This window comes from Pneumocystis carinii (genome assembly GCF_001477545.1).
Source record: "Pneumocystis carinii B80 chromosome Unknown supercont1.1, whole genome shotgun sequence".
NCBI lineage: Eukaryota > Fungi > Ascomycota > Pneumocystomycetes > Pneumocystales > Pneumocystaceae > Pneumocystis > Pneumocystis carinii.
This window is the reverse complement of record NW_017264713.1, coordinates 505,787-527,905: the sequence shown is the minus strand read 5'-3', so window position 1 is coordinate 527,905 and position 22,119 is coordinate 505,787. Positions and strand designations below refer to the sequence as shown.

The 22,119-nt window shown below is 27.9% G+C and overlaps 10 protein-coding genes across 10 annotated transcripts; 4 read left to right on the top strand and 6 right to left on the bottom strand.

Moving 5' to 3' along the window:
• Positions 1-233: 233 nt before the first annotated feature.
• T552_00243 (hypothetical protein) lies at positions 234-4,559 on the bottom strand. Its single transcript, XM_018368861.1, has 18 exons — positions 4,234-4,559; positions 4,129-4,189; positions 3,982-4,074; positions 3,418-3,931; positions 3,129-3,372; positions 2,921-3,082; positions 2,639-2,878; positions 2,485-2,592; positions 2,362-2,437; positions 1,953-2,318; positions 1,789-1,903; positions 1,645-1,750; positions 1,305-1,600; positions 1,173-1,263; positions 1,052-1,125; positions 845-1,007; positions 564-797; positions 234-516 (listed from the first exon to the last, which is right to left on the bottom strand). Exons 1-18 carry the CDS (start codon positions 4,534-4,536, stop codon positions 277-279), a joined length of 3,486 nt encoding a protein of 1,161 aa, XP_018227721.1. The 5' UTR covers positions 4,537-4,559; the 3' UTR covers positions 234-276.
• A 322-nt stretch (positions 4,560-4,881) lies between these two features.
• Positions 4,882-7,021, top strand: T552_00242 (hypothetical protein). Its single transcript, XM_018368860.1, has 4 exons — positions 4,882-6,580; positions 6,626-6,742; positions 6,790-6,960; positions 7,004-7,021. The coding sequence occupies exons 1-3, from the start codon at positions 4,928-4,930 to the stop codon at positions 6,868-6,870; spliced, it is 1,851 nt and encodes a 616-aa protein (XP_018227720.1). The 5' UTR covers positions 4,882-4,927; the 3' UTR covers positions 6,871-6,960; positions 7,004-7,021.
• A 615-nt stretch (positions 7,022-7,636) lies between these two features.
• T552_00241 (hypothetical protein) lies at positions 7,637-8,145 on the bottom strand. Its single transcript, XM_018368859.1, has 4 exons — positions 8,104-8,145; positions 7,929-8,055; positions 7,800-7,883; positions 7,637-7,750 (listed from the first exon to the last, which is right to left on the bottom strand). Exons 2-4 carry the CDS (start codon positions 8,051-8,053, stop codon positions 7,681-7,683), a joined length of 279 nt encoding a protein of 92 aa, XP_018227719.1. The 5' UTR covers positions 8,054-8,055; positions 8,104-8,145; the 3' UTR covers positions 7,637-7,680.
• A 328-nt stretch (positions 8,146-8,473) lies between these two features.
• T552_00240 (hypothetical protein) lies at positions 8,474-10,628 on the bottom strand (the record flags this gene model as incomplete). The annotated part of the gene is made up of 8 exons (XM_018368858.1): positions 10,600-10,628; positions 10,469-10,552; positions 10,319-10,425; positions 10,139-10,270; positions 10,012-10,098; positions 9,747-9,971; positions 8,607-9,699; positions 8,474-8,560 (listed from the first exon to the last, which is right to left on the bottom strand). The coding sequence occupies exons 1-8, from the start codon at positions 10,600-10,602 to the stop codon at positions 8,474-8,476; spliced, it is 1,818 nt and encodes a 605-aa protein (XP_018227718.1). The 5' UTR covers positions 10,603-10,628.
• On the top strand, positions 10,629-11,983 carry T552_00239 (hypothetical protein). Its single transcript, XM_018368857.1, has 5 exons — positions 10,629-10,674; positions 10,723-10,778; positions 10,827-10,908; positions 10,958-11,650; positions 11,698-11,983. Exons 1-5 carry the CDS (start codon positions 10,672-10,674, stop codon positions 11,935-11,937), a joined length of 1,074 nt encoding a protein of 357 aa, XP_018227717.1. The 5' UTR covers positions 10,629-10,671; the 3' UTR covers positions 11,938-11,983.
• Positions 11,984-12,216: 233 nt separating this feature from the next.
• T552_00238 (hypothetical protein) lies at positions 12,217-16,317 on the bottom strand. Its single transcript, XM_018368856.1, has 6 exons — positions 14,646-16,317; positions 14,304-14,592; positions 14,129-14,248; positions 13,542-14,078; positions 13,179-13,492; positions 12,217-13,123 (listed from the first exon to the last, which is right to left on the bottom strand). The coding sequence occupies exons 1-6, from the start codon at positions 16,269-16,271 to the stop codon at positions 12,263-12,265; spliced, it is 3,747 nt and encodes a 1,248-aa protein (XP_018227716.1). The 5' UTR covers positions 16,272-16,317; the 3' UTR covers positions 12,217-12,262.
• A 200-nt stretch (positions 16,318-16,517) lies between these two features.
• T552_00237 (hypothetical protein) lies at positions 16,518-16,982 on the bottom strand. Its single transcript, XM_018368855.1, has 4 exons — positions 16,892-16,982; positions 16,803-16,842; positions 16,666-16,762; positions 16,518-16,612 (listed from the first exon to the last, which is right to left on the bottom strand). Exons 1-4 carry the CDS (start codon positions 16,934-16,936, stop codon positions 16,564-16,566), a joined length of 231 nt encoding a protein of 76 aa, XP_018227715.1. The 5' UTR covers positions 16,937-16,982; the 3' UTR covers positions 16,518-16,563.
• Positions 16,983-17,879: 897 nt separating this feature from the next.
• On the top strand, positions 17,880-19,026 carry T552_00236 (hypothetical protein). The gene is made up of 5 exons (XM_018368854.1): positions 17,880-18,613; positions 18,665-18,745; positions 18,796-18,843; positions 18,892-18,943; positions 18,989-19,026. The coding sequence occupies exons 1-4, from the start codon at positions 17,920-17,922 to the stop codon at positions 18,933-18,935; spliced, it is 867 nt and encodes a 288-aa protein (XP_018227714.1). The 5' UTR covers positions 17,880-17,919; the 3' UTR covers positions 18,936-18,943; positions 18,989-19,026.
• A 39-nt stretch (positions 19,027-19,065) lies between these two features.
• On the top strand, positions 19,066-20,842 carry T552_00235 (hypothetical protein). The gene is made up of 7 exons (XM_018368853.1): positions 19,066-19,152; positions 19,199-19,313; positions 19,362-19,425; positions 19,675-19,973; positions 20,019-20,372; positions 20,421-20,469; positions 20,514-20,842. The coding sequence occupies exons 1-7, from the start codon at positions 19,112-19,114 to the stop codon at positions 20,795-20,797; spliced, it is 1,206 nt and encodes a 401-aa protein (XP_018227713.1). The 5' UTR covers positions 19,066-19,111; the 3' UTR covers positions 20,798-20,842.
• On the bottom strand, positions 20,835-21,853 carry T552_00234 (hypothetical protein). Its single transcript, XM_018368852.1, has 5 exons — positions 21,742-21,853; positions 21,684-21,696; positions 21,224-21,636; positions 21,065-21,182; positions 20,835-21,020 (listed from the first exon to the last, which is right to left on the bottom strand). The coding sequence occupies exons 1-5, from the start codon at positions 21,805-21,807 to the stop codon at positions 20,878-20,880; spliced, it is 753 nt and encodes a 250-aa protein (XP_018227712.1). The 5' UTR covers positions 21,808-21,853; the 3' UTR covers positions 20,835-20,877.
• Positions 21,854-22,119: the final 266 nt, after the last annotated feature.

Below are 22,119 nucleotides of genomic sequence, written 5' to 3'. Positions count from 1 at the left end.
TTAAAGTAATTATTTTGTGACGCAAAATAAATTAATAATGGCTATTTTAAATCTTATAAAATAAAAATAAAACATATTCAAATGTTTCAATTTCATTAAAATTATATTTTTTAGTTTGATATAATAATATTATTTAAGGTCTAAATAGATAAAATTAATTTTATATGCAAAAATAATTTTGAATGATAATTATTATTGAAAATAAGATAATCTTATTTACAAGACTTTCAAAATTCATCTAAATCGTAAACTAAAGAGCTTGAAATACAAAATAAATTAAAAGGTATTTGCAATTACGTAAAGTTGTCTTTTAAGATCTAGTATTGAGGGTATAGGATCTTTAGAAGTCAACAATTTCATTAACCAAGAAAAGTCACTTTGAGATGCCAATGAAATAGATGATTCATAATTAGTTTTATTTAATCGAGCAGATTGTGAAGATATCTCAAATTTTTTGGCTGCAATTTCCGCATTTTTAATAATTTCATCTGGTATACCTGCCATAGCAGCAACATTCTATAGATAAATAATGAAAATTATATTAATACATGAGAAATATTTACCATTCCATATGATTTAGAACTTACACCAGGTCTGAGTTCATATAAAAATGTTATTTTCCTTTCATTTTCATCAACATGTGCTGCCATATAATGCGCTGCTATTTTTGGATGATTTTCAAAATCTTTTACTAACGAATGATAATGAGTTGAAAAGAACCCAAGACATCCTACATATGTAGATAATTTATGAAGTGTAGAATATGCAATTGCTAAACCATCATAAGTTGATGTTCCCTGTTATAAAAAATCAATTACTATATTAGAAATATGATGTTAAATACCCTTCCAAGTTCATCCAGAATAACTAAAGATTTTGAGGTTGATTCTTCAATAATTTTTTTGGTTTCTAAAAGTTCTACCATAAAAGTAGATTGTGACCCAAATATGTTATCATTTGCACCGAGTCTACTTTTAATAGAATCCATGGGAGTAAGTAGAGCACGCCTTAATAAAATTAAATAATATTTCGTATTAAAAATTTATATTACCTTGCAGGAACTCGACATCCAAGTTGAGCTAATATTACTGCAACACAAGTTTGTCTTAATAAAGTAGATTTTCCCTAATATGAGTTAATTTATGCTAAAAAATAAACAAATAAAAATATACAGCCATATTTGGGCCTGTTAATAAAACAATTGTCGGATCATCCTTAGATCCCCCTAATTTAATATTATTTGGTATAAAAGACGATGAAAGACTATAATAAATTAATAAGGATAAAAAAAAAATAAAAACAACCTTGGAACAACACACGGATGCTGTAGTTCATCAAACTCTAAAATACTATATTCACTATCAATAACTTGTGGGCGACATGATGGCTCTCCGAATTCCATAGATGATATAGATAAACTTGTTAAGCAATCTAGATGTGCAATACTTTTAACAACTTTTAGCCATTGGAAATAGTTTTCATCGAATTTAGCAAAAAACGAATCTCGAACATTCTTTATTACAATTTTATGAGCTTCTCTGGCCTCTTGAAGCTGTCGCACTTTTATTTTTAATTCAGGAGACCAATATCTATTAACAGACTAAATAATTAGTATTTTAATATTATAATTGCTATGAATATAACCTTTGTACACGAGAGTTTGATCCATGAACACGGTACTTCAATAGATTTAGGAACCTCTATCTGATATATTTCTTTTCCAATGTCTCTAAAGGTAATTTGAGGTAATCTAAAATTAATATTATAAAAACTAATAAGGGTACTTACTTAAATTGTTTTCTATAGTCTCTTTCCATTTGATGAAGTTCATCTTCAATTGCTTCAATTTTATTTTGAGAATTATCAAAATCTTTTTCAGTTCCAGGATTAGGAATAAGTATATCTAATAACATTAAAATCTAAAAAGTAAATTTTAAAATATTGACATATACCTTCATCTTTACATTTTTTCCAATCAAACATTTTTTTCCAATCATTAAGAATATCTACAAGATCTGGAACGTCATTTATAATTTTCCAAAGAAGACCATTATCTTGTTTCAAATTTTTAGAAAGATAGTCTAATATCTCATATATGGTATTGAATCCCTCTAAAACAGATATGAAATCTTTACTCCTACAATGTTTAGAATGAATTCGTGAGATCATTCGTTCAAGATCAGGAAGAGTTTTAAAAGAATTAACGATAAATTTTCTAATAGAAAGATCACTCAGCAATTCTACAGCATCTAATCTTTCATTTATTTTATCAACAGAACGTAATGGATGGCAAAGCCAAAGCCGAAATAATCGTTTTCCTTACAAGACATTAATAATAAAAATATATTTTATAATTTTTACCAAATGGCGTTGTGCATCTATTAAGAAGCTTAATAAGGGTACCATCTAATCCTCCATCATATGAATTGCTAAAAATCTATAAACTCGTTAATATATATATATACATAATATTATTAAGACAACCTCAAGGTTTTTAAGAGTTTGTCCATCAAGAATAAGTGATGTGGCTTCTTGAATAGGATCATACCATTCAAAATTTCCAAGAGTACATAAATTTTTGTCCATTTTTAGCTTATAAAATTAATAAAGATGATAACGTAAAAATTGAATTGCTTACTGTCTTCAAATACCAGACCAATCCACCTACAGAAGACAACGCTATAGGATAATTTCGCGCTTTTTGAAGCGCTGGAGGCCAATTATTGAAATCATTATCTTTGAAATAATTATTTATTAGAAATTGAGATTCTGTTGTATGTTCATCCCAAAATTCTATGCCTGGTTTTATGAAATTCCATGTTGTTTCATCAATCCCTGAATTTTTTAAAAGTTTGATAGTTTTAGGAGTAACATTTGCCTTATATGATCAAACAAAAAATTGAAATTTATGCTAGGTTACCTTTTCTAAAATAAGTTCTTTCGGTTTTATTTGAGTAATAAGTGTATAGAGTTTTGTTCTTGAAAGATCATCTTTAAAATATGTAATTTTGAAATTTGCTGTTGCAGCATCAACAAAACATATCCCAAAAGATACTACAGAACTATTTATTTCATATTCTTCCTAGATATAACTATTAGCCTAAGTAAGGGGAAAATATAAAACAGACTTTAATTGCCATACAATAAGTCGAAAGATCTGATTTCATTATACCCTCATTTATAAGTGTTCCAGAAGTCAATACATGAACCAATTCTCTCCTAACTACCTTTTCATCTTTGACTTTAGAAGATTTATCTCTCATTTCTTTTCCAAGAGAAGTTTCTAATTGATCTACACGAGCAATTTTAAAACCTTTTTCTATAAATTTAGAAGCCCAATGTTCATAATTAGCATCTGGAACACCAACCATTCTAAGTTTAATAAATATTAAATTAATATATTAAAAAAAAAAAAACCTCATAGTCCCAACTCTATCTGTCATTTTAAGATTAAACAATTGATGACCAATATCTGCATCTATTTGATATAACTCATAAAATCTTCCTTTTTGAAAAAAAACTAATGTATCCATAAATTTAGATTTAATATCCCAATATTGTTTTTCAAATGGCTTAAATGATTTGTATGCAGCAGGGGGTATATATAATGTTCTTTCATCATAATTAGGGGAAGATGGCAAATTCCCATCAGCATCTCTTCTATATTCAGGAAGTAAAAATTTATAATTTTCTTCAGCCTCATGATTAAAAACTTCTGAAGATTTTTCTTGAGTGCTAAATAAAGAGGTTGAAGATGATTTTTTATCAGATGAATCAATTGATGAATATTTATTTTCAATTTCCATATTTTTCTCCATTTTTTCAAATTTTTCTACTAGATCTCTTTTTTTATCTTTATTTATCAATTTCCTTAATTTTCTTCTTTTTAAATGATTCTCTTCCTGATTACTTGAAACACTAGGACATGAATCTTAAAATAAATAAATAAATAAATAAACATGTAATTAAGAAATTATTTACCACTCTCATTGTTTTTACTATCATCTTCAGAAATCGTCATTTTAAATTCATCATCACTATCATGAATAATTTTCGACTTTTTCCGTCTAAAAACTATATAAACATTAATAACCCCATAAACATATAGATAAGCGCATCAATTATTACGTATATATTCCATATCGTCCTCATCTTCATTATCTTCCTTATAATTTAATTTTCTTCTAGGCTTAAAGAAAATTACTAAACCACCTAAAAATATGAAATACTTACATAATTGAGAGGAGACAGATTAAACGATGAAAAATTTTCCTTTTCTCTAGTCTTTTCTGAATTTAATTTATGAATATTCAATGTAACCGGTGTAAGTATGCCATTAAATGATGTATCTCCTAAATTTAACGATTCTGTCTCCAATTTAGAGGAAATATCCTGTGAATTCCCTGATGATGATGAAAAATCACAGGATTTTGATGGACTATAAGGGAATCCTACTAAAGTACTTTCCTTTTTCTCTGGTTTTTTAATAAACCCCAAAAGTGTTTGTTGGGTCATTTTTTCTGCTTTTTTTTTCATTCTTATAGAATATCAGAAAAATAAAACAATTTTTAAGGTTTTAAAACGTGAAATCGTGCATAAATATGGTATTTTATAGCTTCTTTTTCATCAAAACTACGCCTCCAAATTGTTTCTCGTTGACGCGAAACGTTAAAATGCGTGTTTTTAGCTAAATTTTGTATTTTTTTTTTTTTTCAAAAAAAAATACATAAAAAAAGGAATATTCTTTCATATTTCAACTTAAAAACACATAAAAGATTTTTTCCTGTTTATTTTTTTTTTATTATAAAATACCTTATTTACTAAATATAAAAGAGGATGCAGCATCGTCTCGATCATCATTTAACGTCAAAAAAATATAGAGAATGAACAAAGTGATTAAAAGATATAAATAGTCCATGAAACGACTATGAAAGTATATTTTCATTATTATTTTACTAGAATATTTGGGATATCCTTTTTTTCCGTTTTTTTTTGGGGGTTTTCAGGGGTTTATACACAAGATTTATCATTGATCAAAGATTCACGTTGTTATGAGTTTAAAAAGAATTTTTTTTCACTAAATAATCAGTGTTTTCCTTTTGAATATGAAGATGTTTTTGAGGAGTCTTTTTCTGCTTTAAAAAAAGAGGAATTGGAGGTAGAATTGGAGAATTTTGAATATGGTTCAGAATTGTTTTTTGAGGAATGGAAGAAACAAACATCATCAGAAATTATACAAGGAAATAATGAAAATCTATTAGAAAAAGAACATAAGGATGATATGGTTCATAAAAATGATATGGTTAATAATGAAACATTATTGTATGATTTTGAAGAAAAAAAAGATCAAATTGAAAAAGATAATAATGATACAGAAGAAAATAAAGATCATGTTTCTGAAAAGGAAGATATTCTAGAAAAGGTTAAATTTTATGATTATTTGAGTGAATCTCTTAAAGAAAGATTTAATTATGCATCTATTGATTGTGCAGCGAATGTTTTAAGAGCAAATGTAGAAGCAAAGGGTATATCGTCAATACTCTCGTCAGACAATGATTTTTATATGTTAAATAAATGTTCTGCTGTTAATAAATTTGTGATTGTTGAGCTTTGTAATGATATCCTTATCGATACTATTGTATTAGGGAATTTGGAGTTTTTTTCTTCGACTTTTAAAGATTTTCGTGTTTCTATTTCTGATCGATATCCCATTAGAGAAACTCAGTGGAAAGAATTGGGTATATTCACAGCTATGAATATAAAAGATGTTCAGACATTTACGATATCTAATCCTTTAATATGGTCAAAGTATTTGCGTATAGATTTTTTAACACATTATGGTGATGAATTTTATTGTCCAGTTACTCTTTTAAGGGTTCATGGTACAACAATGATTGATGAGCTTAAATATGAGGAAAGTGAGCTCAAAGAAAATGTTAAATTTAATGATAAAGCTATTTTTAAGACTCAGGATTTAAAACAATCGTCTAATGATCTCTCAAATTTCGATGAACATTCTACCCAAAATCAAAAAATTGATTTTGATACTGAAAAAACTCACAAAACTTCATTTCTTCCTACTGAACATTTTGTAAATGCATCAATAGTTGCAGATTTATATGATAACATTCTTCTCCAAGATATAAATCATTATACAGATTCCGATTCTTCATATTTTTCTTCTAGATCAAAATCACCTTTTCTAAATGGAAATCATTATTGGATACCAGCTTTTTTTATAAAAAATCCTGTTTGTTCATGTTTGGATAATTTCTCTTCTAGCACATTTTATTCAAATTTCACTGAAAAAAATGCAATAAATAACCAGACAACACAAAATACGACACAATCTCCATCTTCCAATGTAGAAAACTTAGGAATGCAAAAAAATATATATAAAACCATTAGTAAAAGACTATCTTTTTTGGAAATGAACGCATCTCTTTATTTGCAATATATTGAACAACAATCAAAAATTCTAAGAAATATATTTATTAAAATGGAAAAGAAGCAGGATAATAAAATAGATTTTATTACACAAACGCTAAATTCTACTTTGTTTTCTCGATTAAATTCACTGGTAAGAAATTGTAATTATATATAATTTAATTTAATCTATGAAAAGAAGCATCAATATGAAGAATTATGGCAAAATATTCTTTCAAAGATTGAATATGAAAGGGATAAGTCAAAAAAAGATGTAGATATGGTTGCTTCTAAATTAGAATATTTGTCTAATGAGGTTTTTATTTATTATATATTAATTATGAAAAAAACTAAATTTTTTAGATTTTAATTCAAAGATGGATTATTGTTTTTCAATTTCTAATTTTGTTTACGGTTTTTATTTTTATTTTCAGATTTTCTTAATAACAAATCCTATTTTTTGTAAAAAAATGCATTTTGAAATTAGAAAAGGGAGTATAATTTAGAGTTTTTTTCTCATTATTAATTATTAAGGTAAATTATAATTTATTAATAGTTCTAATTTTAATTTTTTTAGATTTTTAACATTTTTAAAAACGTTTTTGGTTAAGAATTTATTGCTAATAAATTAAAATATCTTTTTTAATATTGCATATGTCATTATTTTTATTGTCTTTTGATTATTTGAATATGCAATTGTATTGGTCCTATCCTATGATTATTATGAATTTTATTTACTGGTATATTCTTAAGTATACAATATTTATACAAGCGGTATTTTCATATAAATAAATGATTTTATTAATGTAATTAGAAGAAATAGATTTGTATTTTTATATTTATTGAAATTATAGTATTTGACGTTTAATTCAACTAAACTAAAAAATCCTAGAAGAATTCATGATAAATATTTCTTAAACACTAATAAGAAATATAAACTTTATTAATTCACATTATTCTTTTTAAATAATACTATTTCTAATTTATAATATACATTTAAGGAATATTTTCTCTAATAATTTAAAAAAATTGAAAAGAATAAAAACAAGGCATGCTATAAGTTAGAAAATACAGTTAATGAATAAAAATACATTTTATCAATTTATGAAATGGAATTTTGAATATCTGTTTTCCCTAATATATTTTAATTTAAAAACACATCTATAATATTATTAATTACTATAGTCTTATAGGCCGTAAAGCAGTAACAAAACATTTTAAATAAATCAAAAAATATAGAATTCAAAACAACATTTAAATAGGATGCTCTTCTAAACCAGATTGCATTTGAGTAAACATATTCTGTAATGACTGAGGTTTTGCCCTATAAAAGTTTTAAAAGATATATAAAACTTAAATACTCAAATCAATACTTTCCATAGTATTTTTGTTTATGAGCTTGCAACTTGGCCGTAGTAGGAGACATAAGATCATCCGTTGGAGATGCTATATTTCCTCTAAAAATATTAAAATCTCTTTTTCATCAAATTAAATAATTTAACCCATAAATAACTTTTTTCTGTAAAAGCCGACGTTGAAGATCTAAGTTTCCTTGATGCATAGGCTGAATAGTTGTATCTTCAATTTCTACACTAAATGCCTTATTTAAATTACTTAATGACACCATATCTAATAATTATTAAAACTCTTGGAGAAAACAATTATGTTCCTTCCAACTATATCCTTATAAAAAACAAGTAAATCCTTATAATAACCCAATATTTGAATTAATATTCGTATGATTTTTCAAATTTATTATAAAAAACAAAACACTGGAGCGGTTGCCATGGGTAACGGTCACATGATATCCTTAAAATTTAAAAGAAATAGATGTATAGATGAAGATAAATGTTAATAATTTAGTCTTAGTTGTTAAGTTGCATTCTATATTTCATGAATTTTTGATAAAGATGTGTTTTATCTGACTATTATAAATAATAAATAAAAATTCTGAATTGTAAGATGAAGGATGATTGACCGTCCAAAAATAATAATAGTAGTGTGTTTATCTTTTAAATTGAATAAAAACAGTCAATGATACTGTTATTTAGTCTATTCCTTGAATGCGAAATTTTTTTCGTTTATATACGTTAAAATGTTTCTTAGATTTATTTAAAATATTATTTTGATGATTCTTATATAATTTAAATATGAATCCTTTGAAAACTTTTAAAAATTACCTCAAAAGAATGTGTTGTAAAGGGTCCCATATGTTTTTTATAGTAAAAACCTTTTGCAATTTTTTGATTTGAATTTAAAGATAATGTATTTTGAGAGAAAAAATCTTGATCAAACTTTGATAATCTAGCAGATAGAGACTGTTTATCTTCGGAATATGTTTGTTTTTTATTATTCTGTAATGGTCTATTGATCACCCTATTTTTAGTAGAATCTTTCGTTTGTAAGCACTTGTCTCCAGATAATTTAAATGTATCATAATGTTCAAGATTAAACATGTATGGATCAATTTCCGGAGGAGGAGTACAAAACAATAATTTCCCGTTTATATAATCCTTAATAATATGTCTAGAAGCTATACATTTATCAATTCCACGACTAGAAGCATATTTTTCTATGAATTCTTCAGCTGAAAGAATTCCTATTCCATCTTCATCAACAGTTCTTATTTGCAAAGAAATTCCATAAATCATTTCTAAAACCTCTTTTGAAATACGACTTATGATTAAAGCAATTGGACTTATATAATCCTTAAGCTGATCAATTGAAAGTACTCCATTACAAACAAGTTCTGCCTTTGTTGTAGTAAAATTTGGAAACACTAGTCCAGGGCAATCACAAAGTACTATTTTATCAGTAATATGAATTGTCTGAAAATGTTTTGTTTTTCCTGGAGTAGATGAAACAGATACTTTTTTTTCGCTAATCATAGAATTAATTGTTGAAGATTTTCCTACATTTGGATATCCCACTAATCCTACATAAAATTTCCCAAAATGCTCTGTATTATTATTATTATCATTTAAGACCTGTAATTCCTTGAAAAAAATATCCTTCAATTCATCAACTGAAACTATTCTTATTCTTTCATCTTCAAGATGATTATTTTCTTCTATTTTTAATTTATTATCAAGAGAATCCTCCTCACTTTCTAAATTTTTTTCGTCGAATATCTCTTCTATTTCATTCATTACCTTTTTTAGCAAATTTTTATGTTTTTTATCAATATATTCATCCTTATTATCTTTTTTTGCTATTGCTGAAAAGAAGGTATAAGATATCCCTTTCATTTTAAAATAATCTGCCCAACATTTTCTATAATGATTCAGCTAGATATATTTTATAGAAATTTTATTAAATACCTTTGTTTTTCTGTTAAAAAATCCGCCTTATTTATCAATAAAAAATTCTTTTTATTCATTTCTTCAACATATAATTCAAGATCTCTAGATTTATATAATAAAGGATTTCTTGCATCAACAATTTGAACAATTAAATCGCATTTCTCAATGACTCTCCATAACTGCCTCCAAACCTCCAGATTTCTTTCAAAAGGCGTCAATTGTAAATTATATTTCTCTTCAAGACTAATAAAATTAATTTATATCGATTCATATAGAGTTTTACAATGCCAATTTTCTACGCCAATTTAAAAACGCTTCTTTTTCATTTCTTTCAAGATCTTCTACTGTTGTTTCAGAGTCCCAGTATGGCCTTAAATATTAAGGATATCCATTAAAATCTATAAAATTACCGTCTCGGAATGATTAAGTCTGATTTTAACTTCTGATGAGTTTCTAACAACTCTTTTTCTTCATCTTTTGATAGAATATTATTTTTTCTCCGGTTCCATCCAATTATTTTAATGTTTTTCTCCTCTATTCTCCTTAGATTAACCTTTTTACATATAAATATTTATTTGCCTCTTATAAACTCAGTTTCTGACAGATTAATCTCGGACAAAAAGGTTTCTAAAGATGTCTCATGAATAATAAACTCTAATTTCTTGGTTTTTAGCTTATTTCTGCAGGGTATATCCCCCTATCAAGAGTTAATTCTATTTTTTTCAAATATTTCGATAAACATGTGCGTTTTTTTGGTGATAATTTAGAATATTATTTTTCAAGGCATTTCCAAGACAATTACGTGTCTTTTCCTTAGATAAATGCTGCAAAAGTGTCAGTTCATGGAGGGAAAATCCGCACAAAAACTCACCATTTTCTTAAAAAAATACAAGGTTAACGTAATTTTTACGATGACAACCGTTGCTATACCAAACGTCATAAAATGGTAAGTTTTATGTTTGCCTTAAAATATGGGTTAATTAGGGATTTTTAGCCGAAAAAACGGTTTATTGACAAGAAAAACTCAGTTACTTTTCATCTTGTTCATAGGTTTTAAAAAAAAAACGAAAAAAAACGGTTAACTGACGGTTAAATTAGATCTCAAAAAGATCCTCTAATTCATGACAATCAAGCGCCTTCAAGAGTCCTTGTTCCAGTAATTTATAATACTAAAAAGAAGGTTATTTGTTATTTCTTTGGTTTTCTGTGCTTTTTTTGATGTTTTTTAGGCATCAAATGGGCTAAATATCAATGAAAAAAGTCAAGAAGATAATTCACCAAAAAAATACAACGATAAACCTTTAAAAGATAAGAAAACAGTGGAAAACTTAAGGGAAAATATAGGGGAATCTATTTTGTATGGTATTTCATATAACGATACCGAATATGACTATATGCAACATCTTCGTGAAATAGGAAAATCACCTGGTGGAATTTTATTTGAGAAATCTACAGATAAAAAACCTAGTATTATCGATGAATTTCCAAAAGAAGTGTTTCCTTCGGATATTGAGCAAAAAAGAAGTTATCAGGATCAACAATCTATTCCTGATGATATATCTGGTTTTCAACCAGATATGGATATAAGACTTAGAGAAGTTTTGGAGGCATTAGAAGATGAACGCTATTTATCATCAGATGAGGAGGGTGATTTAGATGAATTGATAAAATCAGGGAAAGTAGATAATTCAAGTGTTATTGAAAATTCGGATACAGATTGGGATTCTGATGATACAAACATCTCTAAAGAAATTTCCTCTCAGGATTCAAATATATATGATAATGATTCTATTTTTCGAGAATGTTTAAAAAATAAGAAAAAATTTCGAAAACCACTGTCTAAGGCTACATATTATTCTATAACTAGTTCTATACTTCCTAGAAGCGAGGCCCTAGTACTTCTGGACGACAGATTTGAGAAAGTATATTGCAAAAATAAAGTTTTTGCAAAGCTGTGCTAATTTTTTAGATAAAAAAAGAATATGATGATGATGTTGAAGTTGATAACGATGATACAAATGATAAAGAATCAAAAGGAGATCTAGAAAGAATGGACTTTGAGTCAATAATGGATAATTTTCTTAATGATTATGAGATAACAGGGAAAAAAATTGTTCCAAAAATATATTCAAAAGAATTCAATATAAAGCATTCTAAACCCATAACAGAGTTAGATGAAATTCGACAACAATTAAGAACAAAAATATAAATAAATCTTAAAAACTTTTAAGCTGAAACTGATATCGAAATTAATGATTCATATAATATAAATACTAAATACTAATTTATAGATAACATATATAGACATGTTTAACAAATAGAAAAATATCATGTTCGTGACTTGTTTTGACAAATGTATTAAAAGATAATGAATAAATTCTCATATTTTTTAAAATTGTTTTTCATGCTTTTTGAAAGAAGTAAAAATGCTGAAATTTTTGGAATCTTAACTGAAACTTATATAAAATTTTTAATATTTTTCTAAAGCATCTGATACAAAATTAATAAGACTTGAAAAATGGTCTATTTGATTTTTAAAATAATTTTTTTAAACTGCCCTTTTGTGATAAATTTGATTTATGATTTTTCTGATTTTGGTGTTCTTGAATTTTTTCCAATTCATCATCATTAAGAAGCCAAGAAACAACTTCTCTATGATTTTTACCAAAGTCTATCGATTTTCCTCCGGAAATAACAATATTTTGTACTTGTTGTTTTTGTTTTGCCCGTTCTAAAATATGTTCTTCAATTGTTCCTCGAGTGACAAATCTATACACTGTAACTTGCTTCATTTGACCAATACGATGCGCTCTATCTGTAGCTTGTGCATCTGAACTTGGATTCCAATCGGAATCATAAAATATTACGGTATCTGCTGCTGTCAAATTAATACCAAGACCACCCGCGCGAGTACTAAGAAGAAATACAAATATTTCCGGTCGTGTTTGCCAATCATTTACCATGTCTCTTCTATCATTAATTTTAGATGATCCATCCAGACGAAGGTACTTATATTGTCTATATGTCAAATATTCTTCCATTAAATCGATCATTTTAGTCATTTGAAAGTATATAAGTACGCGATGTCCACCTGCCTTTAAAACGGCTAAGAGTTCATCTAATTTTGCAAGTTTTCCTGAATCCGTAACAAATCTACTCATAGCAGGCATTCGAAGTCTTCCAAAGCTTGATTTTTCAAGCAATGGTCTTCCTAATATATTTTCTACGGGATATTCGATAATATTTAAGTCTATATTATTATCAATAATATTTTTTTCTTCAAACACTGTAATTCCAAGAAATTCTTTTCTAACATCTTCATCAAAAAAAAACTGCTCTTGTTCAAGCGTAAAAGTTCTATCTATACATTCAGCGTCTATAGGAGGAGATGAAACCTATGCAATATATTAGTAAAAGAATTGATAAATAGATGATTAAATATTTACTAACTTTTTGATCATACATTGGCTCTAATCGATGTAGTAATTGTTCAATAAAAACGTTACGGGATATATTGCATAAATTATACATAGGAGAATCATTTTCCATATCAGAGATCAACACATGTTCGGTAAACTTTTTTATGAAAAACATAAAATGATCGGGTATTCGAATATCTTTGTATAATAAATGCAATTTTGCCATATACTTTTTACTTAAATCCATTTGGTTACGAAGAGCTCGTTTCCATATATTATAATGAAATAATCTAGAAAGTTCGGAAGGTGAAAGCCCAATAAAATATGACCATGAAAACGGTGAATCTACCTTTATTAATTTTTTTTTAAAAAAAAATTAATAGGAAAACTATACCATGATGATTTTTCCATAAGGAATCATATATATATTTCGTGTCAAATATATTCATTATATAATTAAAATATTTAATGCGAAACCCAAAAGACGAATTTGGTCCATGATTATTTAAAATACCACCATTACGATAAAAAAGTTTTGGTACATGGAATTTGATTAGACTTTTTAAACTATATGGTATATAAAGATTTGATCCTTCACGCATTAATGATGGTGTTTCAACCCATTGTGCAAAGCATAAAGGCGAGATTACATCTATTCTCTCGAATAAATAAGGATGATTGCATACTTTTCTAAATTGCATGACGATATTCATAAGGCTTGCTACGTTTTCATCACCACCTTGTGTTGCTTTTTCAATAATATCTGCAATAGAAATTTTTTCACGTAATGTTTTATAATAGGCTTTTTGACGATAGGAAAGATTACAATAAATTTCCAATTCAATTTTTTCCCCTAGTTCACTTTGAACATGCTTCTTGACACGGCGCAACATAAAAGGTTTAAGAATCATATGAAGACGTTGTAATTGTTCTAAAAATAATTAACATGAAAAAAAAAATAAAGATAAAAATGTAGTATACGCTCGTTTAAAGAAGTGTTACTCTGTGCATGACTCTCAATATCTTTTGAAAACCATTCGCTAAACTCGTCATGAGAATCGAATAAACTTGGCATGATAAAGTGTAATAAAGCCCATAATTCTAAGGGTATTAGAAAGGGAGAGAGAAAAATTTCATTAAATTGATTGAGAAATACCTTGCATTGTATTTTGAATCGGTGTTCCGGTTAAAAGTAAGCGATTTCGACATTTCATATCAAGTAAGTTCTTCCATCTTGAACTACTTGAGCTTTTGATGGCTTGTGCCTCATCAAGAATCATGTATTGCCACTTTACCCTTTGAAAATACTGCGCATCCTGAACTACAAGTTGATAAGATGTAACGAGAACGTGAAATGGTGCATCCTCTGTATATGTAAGCTGTTTTCGATCCCAAAATTTACGTAAAATCTTTCTATCCTTACTATTTCCCCAGTAAGGAAGAACCTAATGAATAGTAAAACTTTTTATGAATCAAAATAATGAATTGATAATTATACCTTTAATTTTGGCACAAATCTAGTAATTTCTTGTTGCCAATTATGAAGGGTAGATGCAGGCGCTATTACGAAAAAAGGTCCCCATATATTATGATTTTCCGCAAGATAAGCCATGACAGAAATGGATTGTACTGTTTTTCCCAAACCCATTTCATCGGCTAAAATACCATTGATACCTTGTTCGTACAAATTAACTAGCCATGTGAGTCCTTTTATTTGATACTCCTTAAGTTGACATTGAAGCATTTTCGGTTGGGTAATTGTGACATTTCCTAGAGATGATGGATTCATAAAATTCATTTCACTACCGTCAAACATATTCTTAGACTCTCCGATTGAATTAAATTGTTCAGCATGATTTTTTGCTAATGAAATGGCATTTTGTGCATTCTTAATAGCAATCTGCCGAAGTGAATCATCATCTACTCCATCGAAATCAAGATCTTTGATTGAACAATGGTTCGATGGTGGTGTTTCCATCATTTCTAATGAATTATCTACTAATGCTTTTTCCTCTTTATCCTTGGATAGACCCTTTATCTCATCAACATTATTTGTCTCTTCAGATCTTATTTTTCGACTAATAAAATGAGAATATAATTCTGTTTGTGTAATTAAGAAATTTAATTTCCTCGCTTGTCGTGTGGCTTCTCTTTGTTCTTCTGCCTTTTTTGCCTTTTCTATTGCTTCTTTTTCCTCTTTTTTACGTTGTTCTCGTTCTTCTTTCTCATTTCTCTTCCAAAAAACAAGCATCTCTCTCATTGCTCGTTTTGCTCGTGCTTGCATATCTTTGATATTCTTGTTCGTTCGGAATTGCCAACGTCTTGCTTCTTTCGAGCAAAGTAATGCCGTTTTACGCGAATTGCTGCTTCGTGTTGCATAATTTTGTTGAATCATCTTATACACTTTGGGAACCTCTTTCTTCGATATTTCCTTCCAAACATACGCTATCGATTCTTCTAACGTCCTTAAACGATTCGTACTCTTTTTAACCTTTTTATTAGGTCTATACATCCCTTCTGATCCCGATGTTTCTTCATCCATAGAAAAACTCAATTCTAAGATATCTTTTTCCTTAAATGCATTACGCTCTTTTTTAGAAGAGTCCTTCTCCCTTCTAAAAATATCTTTTTCCTTTTTTATACTCTCTTTTGCATCTCTAAATCCCAAATATGTCTTATCAAGATTTACTTCATTAAAATAACATTTCGGCGTCTTTTCTACCACTTTTTTCGCACGATTATTCAACCTCTCAATTAACATAGCCTGAATCTCTATTCTTTTCGCCATAATACGCTCCTCTTCTTCCTCTTTTGCCTTTTTTAATCTTTCTCTTATATTTTCCATAAATTCTGCTTTACTCGTGTTGATTCCTTTATTCAACCCACTGCACATATTTCTACCCTCATTTCTACCCTCATTTTTACTCATATTCTTTGACTTCTTCCGATTAACCGGCCATTCTGAATACCATCCTTCTGAACATACTCTTTTTACTCCTTGTTGAGATATTAACCCTGATTCTTTCTCTGAAAATCGGGCCAATTCTTCTGTTCTATTTCTTCCATTTACTACTTCCTTGGTAGAATCTATTGCCTCATCCGTTTGCTCATCTGGCGATTCCATTTGAACGGCAAAAGGATGTGAACGCCGTTTCTAACGGAGTAAAACATCGAACGCTAAATGTCTCGGAAATTTCTAAGCGTTTCAACGAAATGACAAATTCACTCAGTAAATTAACAAAAAAAATTCATTACATAAATTTTTATACCTTTCTAGCTAAAAATATCCATAATTAAGCCTAATATATTATATAGAATATATTTATATTCATCTTGTACATATTATTTTTAATAAACATTTTTTAAACTCTTTTTAAACAAACACTTTTTAAAATGCCTTACTATAGATAACATATTTATTTTTTCAGTATCTTTTGCTCTTCTTTAAAGGCTTCTAATTTATTTCTATATAAATATATATTTATTATATATTTATATTTATTAATAAATATAATTACCGAATAAATGCCTCTTCTTCTGGAGTTCTTGCATAGATAGGAGGGTCACCAGCCAATCGTTGTTCAGCTTTTTTATTAGCTCGATGTATGGCATAACCTGATTCTATTATATATAATTGGAATGAGATTATTTTTACCAATAAGACTAGCTGTAGATAAAATTGTTCCAATGGCAACCTAATATAAATTTATTTATAAAATATAATAAATATATTATTTCTATTACATATTCTGACTTTATAGCTCGTCCGGCAATAATTACATATGCCATAATGGATAATATTAATAAAATGTAAGGTAAGACGGTAAATGGAAGGGAGTGTAAACCTAACCCTAAACCGGACCTAATAAAGTGGATAAACCTAACCCTGGAGTAGTAGATAAGAGTAATAGGAGTAAGTAAAGGGGGGGGGGGGGTAAGAGTAAGAGGTAAGTCGAGGTAAGTCGAGGTAAGTAGACGTAAAGTAGACGTAAAGTAACTCTAATATAATCCTAACTTAACCCTAGTATTACAAGGGTGACCTTGGTTAATCCTAAAGTAACCTAATATAACCCTAACAACCCCAACCCAGCCCTAACCTAACACCAACTCCGGAGTTACAGGGGTCATCCTTGTTAACCATACCCTAACCCTGAAGTTACAAGGATCATCCTGGTCAACCCTAATATAACCCTAATACAACCCTAATAACCCTAAACAACCCTAACTTAACCCTAAAGTTACAAGGGTCATCCCTGTTAACCCTATACTAACCCTAATCTAACCCTAACTCTTCCCCCTACCCCTCACTTAACCCTAACGTAACCCTAACGCAACCCTAACGTAACCCTAAGACTACAAGGGTCATCCTGGTTAACCCTAGACTAACCCTAATCTAACCCTCTTATAACCCTAACTTAACCCTAAACATCCCTACTACCCCCCCTCCCCAACTCATCCCTGAATAGGTCATTGAATCAATATTTTTAATCAAAAACTTCTTATTCCTATCTTTTCATGAATAATAAAAATTATTTTCACTCAGGATTTCATCTTGTTTATCTTTTCAAAATACTATAAATATAGAGATTTTTTCAAGATCAGATTTATACGAGACTCTTACAAGGATAAAAACTACTCTTTTAACTATAAATACATATAATACATATAATACATACAATGTTTTCATAATTTGATCATTTTGAAAAAAATCTATATATAATTTGGTTTATATAGATTTTTATTTTATTGGATATCAGAGTAAAAGAAAAGGGATGATTTGTAGATCTTTAGTAAGAACAGCTTATCTGTTCCATAATTCGGCTATTTATTCAAACTCCTGTTTAATTTTTCCTGTACAAAAGGCATTGAAATGTTTTAAAGATTCTCGTTATATAGGATATGTATCACATTATGAGCCAGTTTCAAGTTCATATTTTACAACAAAAGAAGGATTTAATGATGACTATTTATCATTAGAAAATATTTTAAAGCGTTATCAAACACTTCCTACAATATCTTTTGAGGAAGCACCTAAACGATTATGGAAGACTTTAAATCAATATAGAGAATCAGGAAATATATTGGAATCTATAAAACCATCAGAATATCGGAAAATTATACAACTTCTTGGAAGGATTAATAGAATTGATCCGATGTTTATGCCTCAGGAAGTCAAAGAAGTTCTTGATAAATATTCTAGAGAAACATCTGTTGTTAAATTAAAAATGCAATATACAGCTTCTTTAGATGCTTCAGGGCGTTCACGTACAATTGGACGAAGAAAAGAAGCTGTTTCTAGTGTATGGATGATAAAAGGTGATGGACAGGTACTTGTTAATGGAAAAATTCTTTATAAAGCATTTCCTCGATTATCCGATCGACAATCTCTTATTTTACCATTAAAAATAACACAACGTCTTGATCAATATAATATATGTATTATTGTTAAAGGGGGTGGATCTACTGGTATTTTTTTTTCTTTTTAATTTTAAAAAATCAATTAATAAATGTATTTAGGTCAAGCAGAAGCTTCTGCTCTTGCAATTTCTCGAGGATTGGTGATTCATGAACCTGAATTAACAGATCTTTTGCGAAAAAGTATTTTTTTTTTCATATTTAAAAATAAACTTTCTAATAAATACAAAAAGATTCCTGTCTTACACCTGATCCACGTCGTGTCGAGAGAAAAAAGCCTGGTTCTATACTTTTATATTTATTATTCTATATTTCTTATTCAATATTAGGTCAACCAAAGGCACGAAAGAAAAATACATGGGTTAAACGATAAACATATAAGTAAGTTTATATCTAATTCTATTTTCTTCTTTTCATTATAAATAGACTTAAATATTCATAATCATATGGATTATTTTTTTTGAGACTGCTTACCTATATGTTACTATGGTAACCTTTTAGATCATACAAAATTAATATTAAAAAATTAATACATTTGACGAGGTAAAAATGTCATTTGGAAAGCTTTACGGTTATCCAGAAAACTCTAGGTATTTATAAATATTTTTTTATTACAATATTTTTATGATATATTAGAACGATTGCTCTTTTGATAGTTGCAAAAGAAAATAATCTTGATATAGAACTTGTTGTTGAAAATCCCAGCCTTGGATTAAGCAAAGAATATTTGGAACGTTTTCCAAAGAAAAAAGTACGTTTGGTTTATTTTTTTTTTTGTCCTATTTTTACCATTTTTGAGATACCAGGGTTTTTGGGTTCAGATGGGTTTTGTTTGACAGAAACAAATGCTATTGCTATTTACTGTAAGTATATTTTTATTTTTTTTCTTTGAAATATTTTATGGGTAAATGATGATGCAAACGAATCACACAGTTATCCCTGTCTGAAAATCGTGCTGAAAATAAGTGATCTGATAGAATGACTAAAATAAATATATATTTCTTCTGATCTATATATCATTAATTAGATCAATTTTTTGAAGAATAAATTATCTATGAGAAAATTAGATATATTTTATCATTTTTTCATTTATTCTTATATTTTTCTTATAGTTGCAAGTCAAAATGAAAAAACGACACTACTTGGAAAAACCAAACAAGAATATGCATCAATTCTTCAATGGATGTCTTTTGCAAATACAGATCTTATTCGATCTATTGCTTTATGGTTTTTTCCATTAGTTGGCAGGATGCCGTATTCCAAAAAAGTGGTAGATGAAAACCAGGAAGAGGCTAATCGACTTTGTAAATATATAAATTGCTTTTTGAAATCAAGGACATTTTTTGTTGGAGAACGTTTAACGCTTGCGGATTTAGTTATGGCTGCTCATCTTACACCTGGATTTTTAACAGTAATTTTTTAAAAAAATCTAAATCAAGAAAATTGATATTTTCAGGTTTTTGGAGCAGAATGGAGGCGTGGATTTCCAAATCTTGTTCGATGGTATTTAACTGTTGTTAATCAACCTATTTGGACTGCAGCATTACCCGTTCCAGTAATGATTGAAGAACCGGTTAAATATGTCCCTAAGGAGCCGGAAAATGAAACAGTTCCAGCCAAATCAGATTCTGAATTGGAAGAATCGTCAGCGAAGGAATTAAATCACACTTCTAACTCTTCACTTCCACGTTCATTTGTTTTGGATGAATGGAAGCGTCAATTTTCTAATAATGATCTTAAAACTGCTATGCAATGGTTTTGGCAGCATTTAGATACAGAAGCATACTCTTTATGGCGATTAGATTATAAAGTATGATTTATAATGTATAAATTATTATCATTTAATTTATGTTTTTAGTATAATGACGAACTTGGATTAATTTTCCAAAGTTCAAATCTTTGTGGAGGTATTTTATTATTTTTTTTTCTTAAAAAATCTTATTTTAATTAGGTTTTTTTCAAAGGCTTGATGCAAGTAGAAAAAGCATTTTTGGATCTTTAGTTGTCTATGGACAAAACCGTGACAATATTATTAGTGGTGTATTCCTTATTAAGGGTAAAGACTTTAAGCCAGTCTTTGATGTAGCTCCTGATTGGGAATCCTATGATTTTGTATCTCTTGATCCTGCCAAGGAAGAAGATAGAAGGCATATTGAGTCTGTCTGGGGTCGAAATGATCCAATTGAAATCAATGGTAGGATTTATGTTGCTGCAGATGGAAAAATTTTTAAATAAATTACTGTTTATTACATTTTTAATGTACAAAACAATGTATGTGGCTTTGTAATATTGATTTTACAAAATATAGGTATCATTCAGCTTTTGTATCGATATTTGAATAATCTTTTTCGTTCTTTAGATGCTAGTTTTTTATCTTTCCTTCTTATATATCTATCTAAGGCTTTAGTTCCTTCGAGTTTAGATAATTTGCTTGCTTCTATTAGTTTCTTTTGTTCTTCTATATAAAAGTTAATTTAAATAAAAATAAACCAAATTGTTGACTTTTTTTCAAAAAAAAAGGTTTTTTGCCTATTTTTGCCTTTTCCTTTTCATTTTTCTTGTATTCATGGAGAATTCTGGTAGCTTCTTCTTTATTTTTGGCTGCCAATAGTTTTGATTCCTAAATATTATTAAAAAGATAAATAATAAATTTAAAATAACCATAGAAATAATAGTTTTCTTTATTCGTTCTTTTTTCTCATTATTTTTTTCATGTTTTAATGTATGTTTTAGCAATTGGAGTTCCTCTTTTTGATAATCCTTTATAAATGAATATTTTGAGCTTAAATTAGTAAGATTTACACGATCTTCAAAATCAAAACGAGGATCACGCCGTTCTATTTTTGTAAGAGGAACTACCTTTCGAAATCTTGAAACCGGCTTTTTACTAGACATTTCTAGCGGTGCATTTTTATTGGTGCGTTTTTTTTTAATTATTTTTTCCTTATTATTCTCATTGATTTTTAATTGTTTTTTAGAATCAAATACTTTTTGATGCTTTTCTTTCATATCTGAAGCATTGTCAAGTTCTTCTTTTACTGAAACTAAGACGCCAAATGGAATTTTTGAAAGCTCTAATAATATTAAAATATATCATATATAATCATCTTATATAGTAAACCTTTTTCAATAACCTTTCATATCTCTCAGAAAAAAATATTTTGAAAAAATAAACTTGCCTGAGAATCCTGATTATTAAAAGATACTTGAGAAATGTTACTTTTTGTTTTATTTTTGTAATTCATATTTATATATTTATCAGCCTTGATAATTTTTAAAATATTTACTATTGTGTTTTTAATCGTATCATTGATATATTATTTATGAAGTGTTTGTATAAGATTTTATTTAACTTGTTTTTTCTAGTAAATCTTTATTTCTTTTGTTGATAAATTATCGTAAATTTGATTATCCAAAATTTTAAATAGTAAACCCTTTGAAAGCCAATACAAAAAGACTATATTAAGAATATACGACTTAAAAATTTGTGAAAAAAATATATTTGTCAATATTTTCTATTTTTTTATTGTGAATAATGTTTATGAATTTCCTTTAGA

Excerpts from the sequence above, each read along its gene's own strand:
- T552_00238 (XM_018368856.1), bottom strand. The coding sequence starts at position 16,271 with ATGGAATCGCCAGATGAGCAAACGGATGAGGCAATAGATTCTACCAAG. Across the intron at positions 14,249-14,303 it reads GATTCAAAATACAATGCAAG|AATTATGGGCTTTATTACAC; the intron begins GTATTTCTCAAT and ends TAATACCCTTAG. Across the intron at positions 13,493-13,541 it reads CTTATGGAAAAATCATCATG|ATTCACCGTTTTCATGGTCA; the intron begins GTATAGTTTTCC and ends TAATAAAGGTAG.
- T552_00237 (XM_018368855.1), bottom strand. The coding sequence starts at position 16,936 with ATGGCATATGTAATTATTGCCGGACGAGCTATAAAGTCAGAATAT. Across the intron at positions 16,843-16,891 it reads GAGCTATAAAGTCAGAATAT|GTTGCCATTGGAACAATTTT; the intron begins GTAATAGAAATA and ends AATTTATATTAG. Across the intron at positions 16,613-16,665 it reads GAAGAAGAGGCATTTATTCG|AAATAAATTAGAAGCCTTTA; the intron begins GTAATTATATTT and ends ATATTTATATAG.
- T552_00241 (XM_018368859.1), bottom strand. The coding sequence starts at position 8,053 with ATGGTGTCATTAAGTAATTTAAATAAGGCATTTAGTGTAGAAATTGAA. Across the intron at positions 7,884-7,928 it reads CAGAAAAAAGTTATTTATGG|AGGAAATATAGCATCTCCAA; the intron begins GTTAAATTATTT and ends TAATATTTTTAG. Across the intron at positions 7,751-7,799 it reads AAACAAAAATACTATGGAAA|GGCAAAACCTCAGTCATTAC; the intron begins GTATTGATTTGA and ends AAACTTTTATAG.
- T552_00242 (XM_018368860.1), top strand. The coding sequence starts at position 4,928 with ATGAAAGTATATTTTCATTATTATTTTACTAGAATATTTGGGATATCC. Across the intron at positions 6,581-6,625 it reads TTTCTCGATTAAATTCACTG|AAGCATCAATATGAAGAATT; the intron begins GTAAGAAATTGT and ends ATCTATGAAAAG. Across the intron at positions 6,743-6,789 it reads TAGAATATTTGTCTAATGAG|ATTTTAATTCAAAGATGGAT; the intron begins GTTTTTATTTAT and ends TAAATTTTTTAG.
- T552_00239 (XM_018368857.1), top strand. Across the intron at positions 10,779-10,826 it reads ACTTTTCATCTTGTTCATAG|ATCTCAAAAAGATCCTCTAA; the intron begins GTTTTAAAAAAA and ends CGGTTAAATTAG. Across the intron at positions 10,909-10,957 it reads TTTATAATACTAAAAAGAAG|GCATCAAATGGGCTAAATAT; the intron begins GTTATTTGTTAT and ends GATGTTTTTTAG.
- T552_00234 (XM_018368852.1), bottom strand. The coding sequence starts at position 21,807 with ATGAATTACAAAAATAAAACAAAAAGTAACATTTCTCAAGTATCTTTT. Across the intron at positions 21,183-21,223 it reads AGAAAACTATTATTTCTATG|GAATCAAAACTATTGGCAGC; the intron begins GTTATTTTAAAT and ends AATAATATTTAG. Across the intron at positions 21,021-21,064 it reads ACCTTTTTTTTTGAAAAAAA|AAGAACAAAAGAAACTAATA; the intron begins GTCAACAATTTG and ends ACTTTTATATAG.
- T552_00243 (XM_018368861.1), bottom strand. The coding sequence starts at position 4,536 with ATGAAAAAAAAAGCAGAAAAAATGACCCAACAAACACTTTTGGGGTTT. Across the intron at positions 4,190-4,233 it reads ATCTGTCTCCTCTCAATTAT|CCTAGAAGAAAATTAAATTA; the intron begins GTAAGTATTTCA and ends ATTTTCTTTAAG. Across the intron at positions 3,932-3,981 it reads TAGTAAAAACAATGAGAGTG|ATTCATGTCCTAGTGTTTCA; the intron begins GTAAATAATTTC and ends ATTTATTTTAAG.
- T552_00235 (XM_018368853.1), top strand. The coding sequence starts at position 19,112 with ATGTCATTTGGAAAGCTTTACGGTTATCCAGAAAACTCTAG. Across the intron at positions 19,426-19,674 it reads AAATGCTATTGCTATTTACT|TTGCAAGTCAAAATGAAAAA; the intron begins GTAAGTATATTT and ends TTTTTCTTATAG. Across the intron at positions 20,373-20,420 it reads TATGGCGATTAGATTATAAA|TATAATGACGAACTTGGATT; the intron begins GTATGATTTATA and ends TTATGTTTTTAG.
- T552_00236 (XM_018368854.1), top strand. The coding sequence starts at position 17,920 with ATGATTTGTAGATCTTTAGTAAGAACAGCTTATCTGTTCCATAATTCG. Across the intron at positions 18,614-18,664 it reads TAAAGGGGGTGGATCTACTG|GTCAAGCAGAAGCTTCTGCT; the intron begins GTATTTTTTTTT and ends AAATGTATTTAG. Across the intron at positions 18,844-18,891 it reads TGTCGAGAGAAAAAAGCCTG|GTCAACCAAAGGCACGAAAG; the intron begins GTTCTATACTTT and ends ATTCAATATTAG.